The 19,894-nt window shown below is 35.7% G+C and overlaps 2 protein-coding genes across 2 annotated transcripts; one reads left to right on the top strand and one right to left on the bottom strand.

Annotated features, from left to right (window-relative positions):
• Positions 1–2,271: 2,271 nt before the first annotated feature.
• On the bottom strand, positions 2,272–6,557 carry LOC115996869 (pentatricopeptide repeat-containing protein At5g65560-like). Its single transcript, XM_031236307.1, has 3 exons — positions 3,377–6,557; positions 3,203–3,276; positions 2,272–2,791 (listed from the first exon to the last, which is right to left on the bottom strand). Exon 1 carries the CDS (start codon positions 6,366–6,368, stop codon positions 3,576–3,578), a length of 2,793 nt encoding a protein of 930 aa, XP_031092167.1. The 5' UTR covers positions 6,369–6,557; the 3' UTR covers positions 2,272–2,791; positions 3,203–3,276; positions 3,377–3,575.
• Positions 6,558–7,491: 934 nt separating this feature from the next.
• LOC115995710 (levodione reductase-like) lies at positions 7,492–10,418 on the top strand. Its single transcript, XM_031234818.1, has 5 exons — positions 7,492–7,658; positions 8,527–8,650; positions 8,817–9,019; positions 9,389–9,618; positions 9,887–10,418. The coding sequence occupies exons 2-5, from the start codon at positions 8,559–8,561 to the stop codon at positions 10,163–10,165; spliced, it is 804 nt and encodes a 267-aa protein (XP_031090678.1). The 5' UTR covers positions 7,492–7,658; positions 8,527–8,558; the 3' UTR covers positions 10,166–10,418.
• Positions 10,419–19,894: the final 9,476 nt, after the last annotated feature.

Below are 19,894 nucleotides of genomic sequence, written 5' to 3'. Positions count from 1 at the left end.
CCAAGGAGATATGGTGTGTTGAGGTAAGATGGGTTCGCAAATTATATCGTTTACCGTGGTCCACCTTGCGCATTATTAACTCTGGTTTAGATTACGTACCTGCAATTAATTTATTATGTACTTTCTGTTAGCAAATTATATACATGTAAATAAAATAAAAGTACATAATATATTAACTGCAACTGTAAGTAGAGCTGTTGAAGTTAGCCAGTGGGCCGGACGGGCTATAAAACTCAAAGTCTGACCTATTCTTTTTGCCGTGCAGGGGACGAAGCCTATTTTGACAGCTTTAATTACAAGTACATAATGGTCATGTTTGGTAAAATATTTAACTTATCAGCTAATTTTAGCTTATTTGACCACTATTAGCTGTTTGATTTGATTAAAAAATTAATATAAGTGTTAATCAATTTTTTATAACTCCAAAATGTTAAAATTCAAAAAGTTGCTCAAAACAACTTTTTCAATTAGTTTTTTTAGAAAAAAAATTATATTAAACAGCTATCAGCTAACAACTAATTTATCAAATACCTTTCTACAATCAGCTAATGTTATTAACTAATCATACTCTCTAACCCAATCAACTAAAGGCTATCAACCATTTACCGAACAGGCCAATATGTTAAAGGCAATAAATACATACATATAATGTCTAAGAGGGGTTAATGTAAGTGAAAGCGGAGGGACTTTTCCACAAGGGCAAAAGGTCAAGAACAAGAAGCCAAAGATGAGGATGGAATGATGGATGAAAGTGTTTGGAAGGGTTTGTGATAAGGAATACAAGGTTAGGTATTGTTTGAGTCGGTTTGTCTTTAATGCTATTCTAATACTCTCTAACAGGGAATTAAGATGTGTTGTTGAGCTTTGGAAGGTGCTTATGATTTCTTGTATGTGTGTGTGATTGCAGCATCCATTTTTTTGTTGTCTTCCTGTTGCTAGAGGTCTGATTGGGGAGGTAATGGCCATTCAGACAAGACAAGGGCTTGATTGAATATATCCTCTCCTTTTTGGCATCTTTTTGACTTGTTTTTGTGTGATTTATCCTTTCCGAAGCAATGATTTAAAGGTACCCCATTAATCACGTTGATGAAATAACAGTAACGTTTTCTCTTTATCTCCGTTGATGTCATGTCAACGAGTGGTAGTTGCAAGAAAAAGGGTCCGAGATCACACTTCTTATGTTCGTTTCGAGGTGTCTTGCTTCTATTTTTCCTAATTCCCTTTCCTCTTACACCTATTCAACACGTTTGGTTCATGAAATAGATCAAGAATGAAATAGCATTCTTGAAAATAGAGACCTATTATATTGTTTGTTTTGACGTTTTATTTCCAAAAATGTCACGTATGAAGTCTTTTTTGGTATATTTTTGAACGAAATTGAGAATTGAATTTAAGACTTTTTTAATATAAAATTACAGTATATTTAGTTCACGAGAAGAATAGGCTATTAAGTAACAAAAAAATCAATGAAATTAATGTATTCCTAGAAACCCCGTTTTATACATATTTTGTCAATTAAACATGATGTTAATAGTATTATTCTTGAATTAAAATATTATTATGCTACTAGATTATGAGGAGTATTTTCGGAAAAAAAAAAATCAAATATTTTGCAAATGATGAAAATTGGAATGCAGTTTCTTGCAAATTCCGCTGGAACAATAGCTGCCTTGAGAATCTAAATAGCCACCTTTGCCTTGTAGAGACAACATATATTGAGCCATTCACTCTTGTAAATTCAGAGGTCTTGAGAGGAGAAAGCTATTCAGAATAAAATAAAATAATAATTTTATCATTTATAACAAATAAATAGTAGACATTCTTAGTGGGAAATGTTGAATTCCGCCAACCACAAGCGGGCCATGTTATTCAGACCCACAAATATTAAATGACAAGTAAATATCGATACCTAAAGTTTCTACAATCAGCTAAAAGATTGCACTCATGCGATTCAAACTCTTATTCATTCATTTTGAGTGAAATTTATGACTGTTTTCGTGACCACTGGATCAACCCGAGGGTCAATAAATAGCAAACATTCTAGAATGGGCATTGGGGCCTGGGGGTATTAGGTTCTTTTCTCCTGTTTTCATTCATTTTGGTCCAATTTCTCATGCTCCAAAAATAAATAAATAAATAAAAAGAAAAGACATTGACAAGCTATTGTTGAGTATTTAAATATTTTGGCATGGCAGCAATAATAGCATTACTACCATCTTTTCACACTGTTAATGACTTAATGCCAAAGAAGTAAATACAAATTCTGGGTTCTGTACTGTACAAGATCCTTGTGAGATCACTTTCAGGATAACACACAAAGTTTTGCATTATTGAGTGGGGGGATGTTTACAGCAGTTTTTTCTTGAAAACAAAAAGCAAATTGTATGATGCAAGAGATTAAAGGAGTGAGTAATACATCCACCAAATGAATGGTGATAGATTGATGATATTAAAGATCACTATACCAAAAATTTCTCACCTTATTATCGGTATTCTTATGAGAGCCTTCAGGCTCATCTATGATCTACCACGCGCCAACCATTTATATTTTACAAGGCAACCCACTCCTTCACTCCTTATATAGTGAAATTTCATAAAAAGAATTGGAACCAATCATACCTATGTGATTTCTGATACAAAGAATAGAGAAGAAATGAAATGAATAACTAGGTGTCACAACTAAGGGTGTGTCTTCAACTGAGTACCTCAAATTTGCATTATCATCTTTGATGGACAAGCGAGATGTATGGACATGTTACGAAGCAGTGGTGTATGTGATTGATCCTGCATCCTGTGATGGAACACGGAAAAATGTCAGTTTTCCATTAGCGTGGCAATTCCTCTGAAGTTTGCATAACTATTTTAGGTAGTATCATTTTTCGTCTGAAGATACTTCAAGTAGTATTTATGGCTTAGTGACTAGTTTCTGCAGTCTTTGGACTCTAAAGCAAAGAAGCAAAAGCCATAAAGGACCTATGCTTGAAGGTCTGATAAGAATATCAAATATGGGTTTTGTAATATTGAATCGAGGAAATAAGGGGATCAAAAGTGATTTTCTAGATCAGTAAAGTTAATCCAGTTTGGAAAATGAATGTGATGGTGTAGCAAAACTAGAAATTGCTCGGTTCATGGGTCAAAGTGTCAAACAGCATGCATGAAAACGATCTTTTTTTTTCTCAAGAGGCTAACTTGTGCTTTTTACCTGAAAATGATTAACTGCTCCTCCCTGAAGCTCAGGCAGCATTTTGCCACCACGCATTTCCTCTGATGGGTGTTCTGTAACAGAAGGTAAATTGATATGATTTAGTGTCTGTTTCTTTTAAGACTCTCTGAAGAAAGGAAACTAAAAGAAATATAAATAAAAGAATATCAGTACCAGAAAGAGATGAAAGTCCATCATCTTCTGACCATTGAATTAATTGGGAGGAAAAACCACAGAGCAATTTCTCAAAGATGCATTACATTAAAATCAATGCATCACAGAGGAGCTGTCAATGGAGATTGGAGATACAGCTGTCTAATCCGTATTAGACAACACCATGTTTCAGAGGCTTGATGCAAGAAAGACATTGCACTCATTTTTCATCTCTCCCAATTCTTAACTTATTAGCAATTTCCCTAGCATCAATAGATTTATCTGCTTTAGACAATTCTCTTGCCAAGATAAGATAAGACTGCAAATTTATAGGGCAATTCTTGGATTCCATGGCATGTAGAAGCTTCATGCACATTTCTGATTCCCCCTCCTTAAGCAAACCATCAATCAGGATAGTCCAAACAATCTCATCAGAGTTCCACTGCCTCTCAAGCATGCTCATAAACAAAGCTTCAGCTTCTTTAACCCAGCTTGCTTTACAAAGAGATGAAATAAGTAGCTGATAAATTGATAAGGAAGGCTTAAAACCTTTTAAAACCATCAAGTCAAAAATTTCTAGAGCAGGGCCCACTTTCAATTCCTTACAATAGGCACACAAAAGAGAGCAATCTATTGCATCATTTGGACAGAAGCCTTTGCTCTTCATCTGTGTTACCAACTGCTCTGCTTCGTAAATTTTACCTTCTTTAGACAGACCGACAACTAAGGTAGAGTATGTATCTACACTGGGTTCACGGCCACTTTCTGACATTCTATCTAATAAACTACATAAAAAATCAATACAAGAATCCTTCCCATCTGAATAGCCGTATACTGTCTCGTTTTGAACTGCAATCCTCTCCGCAATTAACTGAGATTCTCTTTGCAATCCCTTCACCAACGCAATATAGGTTCGATAATTTGGTTTGCAGCCACTATCAATCATCTGACTGAGAAGTAAGAATGCATGATCTATTCTACCCAAAGCAACAAATCCATCAATTAGTGAAGTATATGTCACATGATCAGGAACCAATCCTTTCCTCTCCATTTCTTTGAGTAGCATCTCTGCATCATCTGCCTGACCTTCAAGACATAAACCATGGATAAGTGAACTATATGTATGCAGATTTGGCATGCAATTCCTTTTTTCCATTTCTTGGAATATCTTAAATGCAAGTTGTGTCCCACCATTCCTACACAACCCATCAATCAATGTTGTGTAGGTAATCACATTAGGGAGCAGACCACTTTCGGTTAATTTATTGCACATTTTCTCTGCTTCAGAAAGCCTGTTTCCTTTTGATAAGCCATTTATAATGGCATTGTAAGTTTCAATACCTGGACTGCACCCAATCTCCTCCATTTTTTGAAATAAAGCAACTGCAGTATCCAGTTTTCCTGTCTTTGCAAGACCATCAATCAATGTTGTATAATTGACCTGGTTTGGACTCAAACCTTGTTTAATCATTTCCCCAAAGAAAGCTGCAGCTGAATCAAGCTTCCCCCTTTTGCAGAAACCAGAAACAAGTTGTGCATAAGTCCACTCATCTCGCTTAAGTCCATTGTTCTTCATCAAATCCAACAATCTAACAGCATTCTCCAGGAAACCCTTTTCAAGATAGCCATTGATAAGTGTATTGTATGTAACCACCGTTGGAGAGGGACCCAACTTTAGCATTTCATTGAATAGAATCATTCCCCTCTCAATGTTTCCTACCATGCAGAACCCATGAATAAGAGCATTGCAGGTTTCAGCATTTGGTGGGTAACCATGAGTCTTCATCCACTGGAGAACACTACAAGCAGCACTGAGGAATCCCCCTGCACATAATTCATTGATCAATGCGTTGAATGTCACTATAGTTGGAATTAGACCCTCTCTGAACATCTTGTTGAACAAACCAATGACTACATTAAGGCGACCAGAACAAGAAAGCCCACTAATAAGAGCAGTGTATGTTTGAACATTTGGCTTACAACCCCTCTCTCTCATGCTCAGGACTAGATCAATAGCCTTCTCTACATGTCCAAGTGCACATAATGAAGTAATTGGAACTGTGTAAGTGTACACCGTTGGCTCAATCCCTTTCTCAGTCATCTCCTTGAACATATCCAAGGCCTTATCAACTCTCCCCTGATTACAGAGCCCATTTATAAGAGTTGCATAAGTAACTGCATTTGGATCAATTCCCTCCTTTGACATCTTATCAAAAACCACAAAGGCTGCATCTAGATTCATGTTCCTGCAATGCCCGAGCATAAAGGATGTGTAAGTGAAAACATCTGGACTCATCTCATGCCGATACATTTTACTCAAAATCACAAGAGCCTCCTGCACCTTCCCTTCCTTACACAATATATTAATCATAGTGCTAAAAGTTAGCAAGCTTGGCTGGATCCCATAGTTCAACATTTCCCTAAAAGTACTCCGAGCAGCTTCAACCATGTCAAACTTTCCTAACTGAATCAACAAAGTATTATAACTATACAAACCATGCCCAAGCCCCTTTTTCCTAATCTCACTCAAACACTCAACCACCCTCCTCATTTCTTCCATATTTCTGCAATCTTTTATCATCAAAATCTTAACATGATCAGCTGGTTCAAATTTCTTGTCCCGCAAGAGCCTATTCAGCATCGACACATAACAATCAATATCGTGTTTGTAAAAATGCCTCTTAGAAACCCAATAGAAAAACTGCAAAGCTATGTCAGCGTTCTCATGGATCTCAATAACCCTTGCCACGTGGCGCGGTCTTAGCTCAGAGCTCAAGGAATTGAGCTCCGAGCTCCGTTGCCATTGAAACCGACGATTTGACAGAATCTCACAGACCTTAGAAACTAAGTGCGATGATGAATTTTCTCCGTACTCCTGATTGCTCCGAAAGTCAAAGAGTTCGGAAATATCGGGTTTGGATGAAAACCAGAGACGATAAGAGTGAATACAATTATTGATTTGGCGGCGGTGAATCAGGGGATGAAGAGATTTGAGTTTGGGGGGGTTTACCATTTCGAGCGGCGGCGATGAAGTTCATGAAGTGAGTGCTGTGCTTGAATCGCCGGGGAGATCAGGAGATAGCGACGCATTGATGGGAAGAGTGGGTGGTGAACGTGGTCATGGCGAGACCACGCAGAGAAATGGTAGTGCGTGGAAGAAGGAGAGATGCAGACCCGGGACTGCGGGGCGGGTTGGGCAGGTATTCGGATTTCACAGGGTTCGAACGTAAAGGGCCTGGCGGGCCTGGTAGGAAGAGAAGGCCCACGACCCGAACAGCCTGTTGAATGTTGAATCTCTTAACTCCTGCTTTGAAAATAAAAACTAATTTATAAAAAAAAAAAAAACGATTAGCTTTTGGTTGGGCTAATCCAAGTATAAATGGCGGAGATAAATGTTAATCATCTCGGTCGCAAGTGCCAAACTAGCCAATCTACACCTACGACATTGTTGAGGTAGCCCAACATAGCCATCTAAGAGCATTGTCGCATCGCTTACCGGTCAACTACATTAGTCAACTAAAGAATGTCTTGTCAATACAATTGTAAGATGTCATCATGACATAAGTTGTTTGAAGTCAATATAAATAGCTCTTCACGTATACATTATGGATCACCTTTTTACTTTTACTAAATCTCATTATGCGTATTAACGTATTATTGTATTTAATCATAACTGTTCAATTAGAGCATCCATATTAATGAATTTTTGGTGATTTTTTTATCGAGCTCATAATGAGGTGGATGTGAGAAAATGAGATAGAAGTAAATTTTATTCCAAGGAGAGAGAAAGAAGGAACACTACTGATAATGTTATTTTCCTTTTTTTAAAAAAAAAAATTCTCTTTCTCACTTTCTCTCCGTGACTTCTAAAAAATTGCCCAAAAAAATCAAATTGATATGGATGTTCTTATACTTGATCAACCATATTACAAGTCAGGATGTACTTTGACATTTTAGTATATTAGTTATACTTGATCGATAATAAGACACATCATCTCTACTTTTTTTATCCCTATGTAGCATTATAACTTCTATATAAATTATACACAGTTCATAGTTGGTATACCATTTGATTCAAGTCGTATTCCAACTGTAAATTCTGGTGGGGCCTAATCAATGCTGCCATTGCCATGTGTAGTGTTTCAAGTTTCAACAGGATGCAATTACTCTCTGCTGTTCCGTTCGGGAATTCAGCTTTAATATGCGGTGTTTCTAGTTTCTACAGAAGGCAATTACTCACTTTCTGCTCTTCTCTGAATTCGGTTTTTCTGTGTCTAATTAAGCTCTGGAAACACGGCAGCAGGTGAGATTTTTCTTGGTTTCCTTTTCATTCGTGGACTATCGCCACCCCTTCTTATGCTTTTGTGCCTGTGTGTAGATAGATATGCTGATCAATTGATGTTTGCTGTTATCAATCTCTTCTGCCTGGAAAAAAAAAAAAAAAAAGATTGTTTGGGCTCGCGTTTGAATTTCTCTGTTATTTCTTGAAATTTAGTGGAAAATCGTGTTGTGATGTTGAAAAGAAATCTGGTTTCGGACTTTCTGAGCATGTTTAGGCCTAATTCTTATGTGGCTGGGCAGCAGAGTGTTGGAAAATTAGCTAAAAATAGTATGTAAAGTCACTTTGAGGCAAAGTTTTGATTGAATTATACTTCATCTGGGTTGGATCAAAGTGGATTCATGTTAGGTCTAATTTTATATATTATTTACTCAAAACGGATAATAGGTGAATGAAAAATGGAGTTAGAAAAGATTTTGAGTAGCCTTTGTCCAGCATTAGAAAAAGGATTTGGGTTTACACTAGTGTATATGGGCTTGGAGGTGTGATTCACGATTTCACGCCTTGGATTTAACTGTATTTCTGTCTTGTTTCTTTGTGTAGAATTTTATTTTTCAAAATTTCTTGGTGAAAATTCCCAACACAGATTGTTTCAATTGATTGAGAGTTGCGAACTTTATGATCAAGGCACATGTACTGGGGCTATTATGATCTATTTGGTTTGCTGTATATAAAAAGAAAATTTGGGTCTTCAGTATAGTTACTTTGATTGCATTCAAATGTGAAATTGCTCATATGTTTTGCTTTTGTGCTTTCTGGATACTCTAGATGGGTAAATGTGGTTATCTAAGTCTATAAAAGGCCTTGATTTGTCCCTTTTGGATTATGTTAGAGAGTTGATCTATTCCTGAATTGGTTTCGAGCATGGAAAATCCTGGAAAGAAGGTGTTGCTTACCTCCAATGGTGACGAGATCTGCAACAACATTGCCCGCCATTTAGCACAGCGGGGTTGCCAGTAAATTCCCTCTCTCTCAATTCGAAATCCATACACTTTTATATATCTGGTTTATTATTAAACGGAGCATGTATTCCAATTTTATTTGTGATTCTAGTTTCAAATTCGATTGCATCTGTATGGTTGAAGAAAAGTGACGGGAACTGTTATTATGAATATTTCTTAGGTTGGTTTTAATGGGAAACGAGAGCCGACTGAAGAGTGTAGCTAAGGCGATAAAGCAATCTCTAGATGGTAGTGTTGTGGTAGTGGAGGTTGTGGGCTTGAATATGGAAGAAGAAAGAGAAGCGGCTTTTGATGAAGCAGTGGAGAAGGCGTGGAATATTTTGGGCTATTTGGATGCTTTAGTACACTGCTATACTTATGAAGGTAACTCTGTACCACCTTTAATTTGTCCTCGAGATATAAAGAGTGGAATGCGTTTTTTATAGGTAGGAAATTATAGTGGTTAAATTGCAATATTAGCATAATGGCGTCATATATAGAATAGGCAATGAAGGTAGACTGCAGAGTACAGGAGAGCGGGCGGGTAAATCAGCTAGTCTCTATGAAAAATAACTGTTAGACATAACTTGTGTGATATTGATATCATAACTGTTCTTTCAATTGATCTTTGAACCATATACAAAGTATTATTGTTCTAGAAGTGCACAAAATGTTTTGCAGTAATTTCCCTTCAGAGGGAGTATAGTAATTCAAGATACCAAGTTGCTTAGGGCTTCTGATAAAATGCAACAGGGAAGATGCAAGATCCTCTGCAGTTAGCCGAAGATGAGTTCAAGAAGATTGTCAAGATAAACTTCATGGCAGCTTGGTTTTTGTTGAAATCTGTGTGCAAAAGAATGCGGGACAGAAAATCTGGAGGGTCCATTGTATATTTGTCCTCGATCATAGGGGCGGAGAGAGGACTATATCAAGGCGCTGCTGCATTTGGCTCATGTTTGGCCGGGGTCCAACAGCTAGTCAGGGCAAGTCATCTTATCAATTGATTTGATGCATATTAAGCCAATATGAGGCAATTCATTTCTAGCCAAGAAAATATGATAGTAAATTCTCATTCTCTACTCTCACACTCAAAATCTTGATGTTGACACTTTTACTGGCATCCACATGAAAAGAATAACTTATCGGTGTCCACCACATCAGAGAGTACAAATTGGGAGTACTTGTAGTATAACTCTGCTAGCAATGCTTTATCAGTTCTTATAACTTCTGAACACTGTTCTACTTGTCTAGCTATCTGCAATGGAGATGGGCAAGCACCAAATCAGGGTGAATGGAATTGCTCGGGGCTTGCATCTCCACGACGAGTATCCATTATCAGTTGGAAAAGAGCGGGCAGAGAAGTTGGTCGGGGAAGCAGCGCCTCTGAACCGTTGGCTTGACGTTGAAAAGGACATCGCTTCAACCGTCATCTATTTAATCAGTGATGACTCGCGTTACATGACTGGAACCACCACCTTTGTCGATGGCGCTCAATCATTAGTAAGGCCTCGGATGCGATCATATATGTAAAACATATATGCTTATTCTCCAATGAGTAACTCTTTGTAGTCTTGTGCGAAATCGTCTTACTTAATACGTATAATAATTTTTAGTTAAAATGTAATATTTTTCTATATCGTTATAAAATGTATTACGCATCTCACGGGTCTCACAGTGTACTTATTAATTTCTAGAGTAACTATATCTAATCTATCTATTATTGTATATATAATAAGCAGCAGGGATTGGCCAATGAAATCCTTGCTTTTTTCTGCCTAGTAAATTTTATAACTTCTTTTGCGGTTGAGTAGAAACGATGTCGTTTTCGATTTTCTTTATATATATATATATATTTTGGCCACCTAATAAAAACAATGCCATTTTGCAATTTTTTTCCCTATTTTGATTCGGATTCAGTTGAAGTAACGTGTAACTTAACATTGAAAATTTCCAATGCTATTTATTACAATTTGATAAAAATATACATTGATTGATAGGTAATTAATTTTGCAAGTAATGTAAAGCAAAAGCAAGCATATTAAAAAATACAAAATAATAATTACATATTTTTGAATTTGAATTTAGGGTGTGTTTGGAAGCCCGGAAAATGATTTCCGGAAATCATTTTCCGGGCTTTGAGTGTTTGGCAACTCATGAAAAACCCAATCAACGGAAATCATTTTCCGTTGACTGGGGAAATCAGCCCCATTTGGCGGAAAATGACTTCCGTCAAATTTGGGCGGAAGTCATTTTCCGCCCATTACAAACGCACACACAGCAACCTTCCGGCGGCCGGAACGGGGGGTTTGTTTTTTTTTTTAAATTTATTATTATTATAAATTATTAATATTATTTTTAATATTATTATAAATACTAGTATTTTCGCCCGTGCGTTGCACGGAATAGATTTGCTATAATATTTTAAGAATATTTGGATCGATATAAAATTATATAAATTATAACATCAAATATTATATAGCGCAATTGATGAAATTTGTTGGACCGATTATGTTTTCTGATGTTTTCCACTTTTCCTTGAATTAGAGAAAATAATTGTCCAATTACCCGTGCGATCCACAGATAAATTTTTTATTATATATTTAAATAATAAAAATAAAGATAAAATTATAAAAAAAAATTAATATTGAACATGTACATTTATTTGATTATAAGATTTTTGCATATGAAAAAGTATTACTCAATTGATTGAATAATATATGACTTGTTTGTCTATAATTATCATAAAAAGATCAATATGTAATATGACTTATGTAATTATATTATTACTAAAATAATTATGGGAAAATTTAGAAATAATTTAATTATAATCTTTATAAAAATAAATTCAAAGACCAATGTTTAGTTTAATCTATACTATTAATAAAAACAATATCCTCAGTTTTAACTTCCCGCCCAAAACAGACCTATAATATTTTGGTGTGCGTAATATTGTAAAATATGGTAATACAATTGCTATCCCTAATACAATTCTAAATTAAAATAGAATTCCTAATAAAAGATATTCTTCCCTACGTTCCTATTCGTAATACAATTCTAGACTAGAATTACTAATAGTAGTGATTCAGTATATATATTTCTCTGCAATGCAATCTATACTATTAATAAACACAATATCTTCAGTTTTAACTTCCGGCCCAAAACATACCTGATATGGATTAAATCCTCCATACATTCAAGTGTATAAGCAAAGTATGTAGTGATGTAAAGTATCTGCAAGAATCAACCCAAAGTTGCTCTTTTAGAGTCTTGTGTTTAGAGAGAGAGGAAGGGCCCCCCAAAAAAGTCCCTTACCATGTAGGGTTAAAGTCCTTTATATAGGACTAGATACCGTATAATACACCGAACATACGTATAGTATTTGTAGGGCGGTATACGCGGTATATATTCCCTATCAAGTAGCCCCCCAGTCCGTGCCCTGACGTCGAGTCAACAAGGAAGGGGTCGGGCTGGAAGACTGGCCTTACCCCTCGCGACTCACGATAGTTGCCTTGTTAAAAACCTTGGGCTAAGAAAAAACCCAGTGGGAAAAAATCCTAGCCAAGGAAAAAAGAGCACAACTTTGAGTGCCAAAGAGGAAGAGTTCGGGCTGGAAGCTGACCATATAGTCTGTGACCTATGCCGGTTGCCTCGCTAAAAAACCTTGGACTAAGAAAAAACCCAACGGGAAAAAATCATAGTCAAGGAAAAAGAGTACAACCTTAAACATAGTCTTTTTGACTATAAGGGTCGTTCGAACTCTATCGATCGAGTGATCGGATTTCAAACATAAGGCCCATGGTCGGGTAAGCGATCGAGAGATCGGCACTGATCTTGGAGATCAGGCATAAGGCCCCTGGTCAGGCAAAGCGATCAAGAGATCGGCAGCGCTAAGAAGTAAGATATATTCATCGTTAAGAAGCGGCATCGCTGAGGAGCGGGATATATTCATCGCTAAGGAGTGGGATGTATTCATCGCTAAGAAGCGGCATCGTTGAGGAGCGGGATATATTCATCGCTAAAAAGCGGCATCACTGAGAAGCGGGATATATTCATCGCTAAGAAGCGGCATCGCCGAGGAGCGGGATATATTCATCGCTAAAAGCGGCATCGCTGAGAAGCGGGATATATTCATCGTGCCGATGGTGGCAATACCGACCTAATCGGGCTTAGCACACATGTACAATTTACAAAGAAAAGCAAACGAGGTTAATTCTTCCTCGTTGGTGCAAAGAGCGTAGTTTTTTCTGACTTTTCGGTCGTAATAGATCGGTTCGAGGACCGAGCGGGCACCTTACTCCCGTAGTTTTTTCTGACTTTTCGGTCGTAGCGTTTTTTCCGACCGCCGTCGTAGTGGGCATCTTACTCCCACAAATCGGTTCAAGGACCGTAACGGGCACCTTACTCCCGTGGTGGGCACCTTGTTCCCACAAAGATTGGTCCGAGGACCATAAACGGGCACCTTGCTCCCGTTGTGTTTTTTTCCGACCGCCGTCGTAATTATGCCGAGGTATGGCCCCGGGCTTACAATGCCGGTGGTGGATGGACCGACCTAACCGGACTTAAGTACATTTAATTTATAGCTTTGGTATTACAAATTTCTAAGTCTAAAGCCTATAACTTACATAAATTATAGTTTAGGCTATAGATTTTACAATTAGAAAGCTATAAACTATACAATTTCTGCAATGTAAAATTAAATTACAAATTTTACAAATTCTAAAAAATTTTGCACTCCAATTTGCAATGTTTCGCACCAGCGTGCCAGCCATCCACTCCCATTTTGATTTAATTTATTTTTGTTTTTCCAAAGCTAATATTGTCAGCTAGCCACCATCCACCACTTTGGTTTGCCATCTGCCATCTTACGCCAGCACCACCCACAAAGACCAATAATATCATGGAGTATGATTTGTTGTCTCCACTTTGTTTATTGCACTCCATCACCAGCAGCAAGAAGCCTGTAACCGCCCACATCCACCAACCCAAAGAGACTGCCAGGGCACACACCACAGCAGATGGCGATGGCGGAAAGAGAGGGAGGGGACGATGACTGTGGACCGCGACGGTGAGCAGCGTGCATGGTGATGGTGGTCGGCGTAGTAGATGATGGTGAGATGAGGGAGACGAATGGCGGCGCTGGAGACTACTTAAGATGGCGTGATTATGGAAGACAAGGATGATGATGCTGTTTTGTTGTTGTTTGTTGTTTACCGCCACATGCAGAAGGGGAAAGATTTTCAAGGTGGAATCGGCTTCATAATTGACTCGGGATGGAGCAATTGAAGCAAGATTTTCCTCGCGAACCCCACGCTGCCCCGATTTCCATAATTAACTCTCTTTAATTTGTTTATTTTGCCCTTCTGAATTTTCTGCTTCGAGTGGCCTGAAAGGGGCTTTGACAGAGGTGTAAGTTTTACCTACATAGCTCCACCGCTACTGCTCACCAATCATCTTGCATGCACTTATTCAATTTAATTTTCATTGGACCGCCACGGTTTACCAATAACACCAGAGTCTTGTTTTTCCCAATTCCTCCTCCAACTGAGAGATGTTACTTTGGAACTGGACTCTCTCCAGATCAAACACTACCAATGCTTCCTTTGAAGGAGATAACGGAGCCGGCATGTCTCGGAACCGCTCCGTCGAACCAGCAATGGGAAGTGTTAGCAATGACAACAGCAGGTACAATCTCTCCGAGGAATATCATATGTCTGACCACAAAATTAAAGGCTCTCAAACCAACATTGATCCCAAGAAACTCTGATTTTCCCATGGAAATGGGTCGCAGCGTAATCAGTGTGCATGAATCATCCTGAGACCGGGGGAAACAGAGAAGTTGGATGGTCTGCCAGTGGCGGAGTTGGACTTCGCATGCGTTGGGAAGGCGGAGTGGCTTTAGGCTTCATCATCCTGGCATGCAAAGGAGTACTTTCTTGTGAAGGATCGGAGTCCAATGAATTGTTACTAAAGACCTTGGTAGAAAATCATTTCCACTAGTTGCATGCAAGTCTCGTATCGTTGGACTTAGGGGCGGATGGCGTGCAACTTCGACGAAAGGGAGTCCAGCCGCTCTCATGGTTCGCTGATCTGCTGCTGGTTTAATCCACGACAGTTGCCTCGCCGGAAAAGGAGGAGTACGGCTTCTAGCTCGGTTCCCCACAGACGGCGCCATTTGATATGGATTAAATCCTCCATACATTCAAGTGCTTATTTGATATGGATTAAATCCTCCATACATTCAAGTGTATAAGCAAAGTATGTAGTGATGTAAAGTATCTGCAAGAATCAACCCAAAGTTGCTCTTTTAGAGTCTTGTGTTTAGAGAGAGAGGAAGGGCCCCCCAAAAAAGTCCCTTACCATGTAAGGTTAAAGTCCTTTATATAGGACTAGATACAGTATAATACACCGAATATACGTATAGTATTTGTAGGGCGGTATACGCGGTATATATTTCCTATCAATACCTATAATATTTCGGTGTGCGTAATATAGTAAAAAATATGGTAATACAATTCCTATCCTTAATACAATTTTAAATTAAATTAGAATTCCTAATAAAATATATTCTTCCCTACGTTCTTATTCGTAATACAATTCTAGACTAGAATTGCTAATGGTAATAATTTAGTATATATATTTATCTGCAATGAAATGTATACTATTAATAAAAACAATATTCTCAGTTTTAACTTCCCGCCCAAAACAGACCTATAATATTATGGTTTGCCTAATATTGTAAAATATGGTAATTCAATTCCTATCCCTAATACAATTTTAAATTAAAATAGAATTCCTAATAAAATATATTCTTCCCTACGTTCTATTCGTAATACAATTCTAGACTAGAATTGCTAATGGTAATAGTTCAGGATATATATTTCTCTGCGATGCAATCTATATCTATACTATTAATAAAAACAATATCCTCAGTTTTAACTTCCCGCCCAAAACAGACCTATAATATTATGGTGTGCGTAATATTGTAAATTATGGTAATACAATTCTTATCTCTAATACAATTGTAAATTAAAATAGAATTCCTAATAAAATATATTCTTCCCTACGTTCTTATTCGTAATACAATTCTATACTAGAATCACTAATGGTAATAACTCAGTATATATATTTCTCTGCAATGCAATCTATACTATTAATAAAAACGATATCCTCAGTTTTAACTTTCCGCCCAAAACAGACCTATAATATTATGGTTTGCGTAATATTGTAAAATATGGTAATACAATTCCTATTCCTAATACAATTGTAAATTAAAATAGAATTCCCAATAAAATATATTATTCCCTACGTTCCTATTCGTAATATAATTTTAGACTAGAATTACTAATGGTAATAATTCAGTATATATATTTCTCTGCAATGCAATCTATACTATTAATAAAAACAATACCCTCAGTTTTAACTTCCCGCCCAAAACAGACCGATAGTATTATGGTATGGTTTGCGTAATATTGTAAAAAATATGAAAATTTGGCATAATTCAACCCGCAAGGCCAACCAATTTTCTGAACGACATTCGTGCATGCACGAGTCAAGCCTTTTTAAGTTCATTTCACTGCGCGCGAGAGAGAGCCTCTATGCTATGCAATTCAATAAGCCTTAGAAAAACTCTTGTATAAGTAGTGGTGCAAACCACTTCTCAAACCAATGTGGGACAAAAGTTACTTGAAAAGTTTTTCTCTATATTTTTCTAACTCAAATGGGTCAACTTTGAGAACCAATTTCTCATTCACCCATTATCAGTTTTGAGCGTACAATATATCAATCTTTTCGTCTAACTACGAAGAACACGAATCCACTTTGACCCGACCCAAATCGAAAGTGGACCCCACATATATTTGTACCACAATATTGCCAGTAAAATGCCATTTTATGCTAATTTTTTCCAACAGTTATTTGTCCAGAGAATATCAACGTGTTGAAGGAAGAAGATGATATATAGTGAAGGGCAATATAATCTTCACTATATATCATCTTCTTCCTCCAACACAACGCTCTACGGTCAACCAACAATTACTCAACTGATTATCCCATTACTCCCATGTAAATTTTTCTCTAATATAGTTATACTTACTGAATATCAAAATATAAGTGTACCTCAAGATCTTGCAATAACTAACCGACAAGTAATTAAATTAATGAATATGATGCAATAATGTAAATTATCTACCTATTGCATTTATACACTTATTTTAGAACACTGAATTTTTGTGATATTTGTTGCACGCAAGGAAGACTCATACTATAATTGCATTTATACACTTATTCATACTCATATTCGATGTTATAATTTATATAATTGTATATCGATTCAAATATTTCTTAAAATATTATAACAAATNATTCAGTATATATATTTCTCTGCAATGCAATCTATACTATTAATAAAAACAATACCCTCAGTTTTAACTTCCCGCCCAAAACAGACCGATAGTATTATGGTATGGTTTGCGTAATATTGTAAAAAATATGAAAATTTGGCATAATTCAACCCGCAAGGCCAACCAATTTTCTGAACGACATTCGTGCATGCACGAGTCAAGCCTTTTTAAGTTCATTTCACTGCGCGCGAGAGAGAGCCTCTATGCTATGCAATTCAATAAGCCTTAGAAAAACTCTTGTATAAGTAGTGGTGCAAACCACTTCTCAAACCAATGTGGGACAAAAGTTACTTGAAAAGTTTTTCTCTATATTTTTCTAATTCAAATGTGTCAACTTTGAGAACCAATTTCTCATTCACCCATTATCAGTTTTGAGCGTACAATATATAAATCTTTTCGTCTAACTACGAAGAACACGAATCCACTTTGACCCGACCCAAATCGAAAGTGGACCCCACATATATTTGTACCACAATATTGCCAGTAAAATTCCATTTTATGCTAATTTTTTTCCAACAGTTATTTGTCCAGAGAATATCAACGTGTTGAAGGAAGAAGATGATATATAGTGAAGGGCAATATAATCTTCACTATATATCATCTTCTTCCTCCAACACAACGCTCTACGGTCAACCAACAATTACTCAACTGATTATCCCATTACTCCCATGTAAATTTTTCTCTAATATAGTTATACTTACTGAATATCAAAATATAAGTGTACCTCAAGATCTTGCAATAACTAACCGACAAGTAATTAAATTAATGAATATGATGCAATAATGTAAATTATCTACCTATTGCATTTATACACTTATTTTAGAACACTGAATTTTTGTGATATTTGTTGCACGCAAGGAAGACTCATACTATAATTGCATTTATACACTTATTCATACTCATATTCGATGTTATAATTTATATAATTGTATATCGATTCAAATATTTCTTAAAATATTATAACAAATTCATTCCGTGCAACGCACGGGTGAAAATACTAGTTATCATAATAATTATTAGGCAATTATTAATAGTCAATTACACTAATATATGTGTAATAAGTATACTTTTATAACTTAAGTATATTCATGTTCACTGTATCGCATTGAGTTTTTTCTTCCTTCTCGATATTTGAATGAATTAATTGTAATTATTATAAATAATCTAACAACCCATGTTTAAATAATTTTTTTCAAGTTTAAATAATTTAAAGGTTTTAAAATGAAAGTGTAATTAACTTTTTCAAAAGTTTTTTAAAATTAATTTCCAGTCAATTAGTAATGTCCTTTTCCTTTCCAATTTGCCTAATTTCCATTTCTTTTTTCGTTCGAATCTTTTTATATTTTTAATCAATTAGTAAAATCGGTTTTCTTTTCCATTTTATCTTTACTATTGTTTGGACGGGAATTTCACAAAGGATTATTTTATATTTATTATTAATAGTATAGATATAGAAGTATAGATAAGTATTTGAATTATTATTATTGGTGTAAATAATAATTAATAAATTATTTTTTCTTATAAAATTAGGCCGAATTTGGTTTCATTATTCTCACAATTATAATGGTTTAATTTTTCTCATAATTTGGTAAATAAAATTTTGTTACCAATTAAACTTTATTAATTTTTTTACCGATTAATTAATAATATTAGTTTGTGCAGTATAGAACACATCTAGTATAGAACAAAATTTTAAGAAGAATTTAACAATTAGTTGATTGCTATCCACTCCTCCAAGAGCCTTTAACGATCCAAAATCTTTGAATTTGAACATGTGTTTGTAAATGGATGCAAGTTCCCTAAGGAAGATCATGAAATTTAAAAAACCAAGCAAAAAGCTGAAAAAACTCAAAAACAAAAAAAAAANTAGTGGTGCAAACCACTTCTCAAACCAATGTGGGACAAAAGTTACTTGAAAAGTTTTTCTCTATATTTTTCTAATTCAAATGTGTCAACTTTGAGAACCAATTTCTCATTCACCCATTATCAGTTTTGAGCGTACAATATATAAATCTTTTCGTCTAACTACGAAGAACACGAATCCACTTTGACCCGACCCAAATCGAAAGTGGACCCCACATATATTTGTACCACAATATTGCCAGTAAAATTCCATTTTATGCTAATTTTTTTCCAACAGTTATTTGTCCAGAGAATATCAACGTGTTGAAGGAAGAAGATGATATATAGTGAAGGGCAATATAATCTTCACTATATATCATCTTCTTCCTCCAACACAACGCTCTACGGTCAACCAACAATTACTCAACTGATTATCCCATTACTCCCATGTAAATTTTTCTCTAATATAGTTATACTTACTGAATATCAAAATATAAGTGTACCTCAAGATCTTGCAATAACTAACCGACAAGTAATTAAATTAATGAATATGATGCAATAATGTAAATTATCTACCTATTGCATTTATACACTTATTTTAGAACACTGAATTTTTGTGATATTTGTTGCACGCAAGGAAGACTCATACTATAATTGCATTTATACACTTATTCATACTCATATTCGATGTTATAATTTATATAATTGTATATCGATTCAAATATTTCTTAAAATATTATAACAAATTCATTCCGTGCAACGCACGGGTGAAAATACTAGTTATCATAATAATTATTAGGCAATTATTAATAGTCAATTACACTAATATATGTGTAATAAGTATACTTTTATAACTTAAGTATATTCATGTTCACTGTATCGCATTGAGTTTTTTCTTCCTTCTCGATATTTGAATGAATTAATTGTAATTATTATAAATAATCTAACAACCCATGTTTAAATAATTTTTTTCAAGTTTAAATAATTTAAAGGTTTTAAAATGAAAGTGTAATTAACT

This window comes from Ipomoea triloba, chromosome 11 (assembly GCF_003576645.1).
Source record: "Ipomoea triloba cultivar NCNSP0323 chromosome 11, ASM357664v1".
Classification (NCBI taxonomy): domain Eukaryota; kingdom Viridiplantae; phylum Streptophyta; class Magnoliopsida; order Solanales; family Convolvulaceae; genus Ipomoea; species Ipomoea triloba.
Note: the sequence above shows the minus strand (reverse complement) of the source record. Positions and strands in the feature narration are given on the sequence as shown.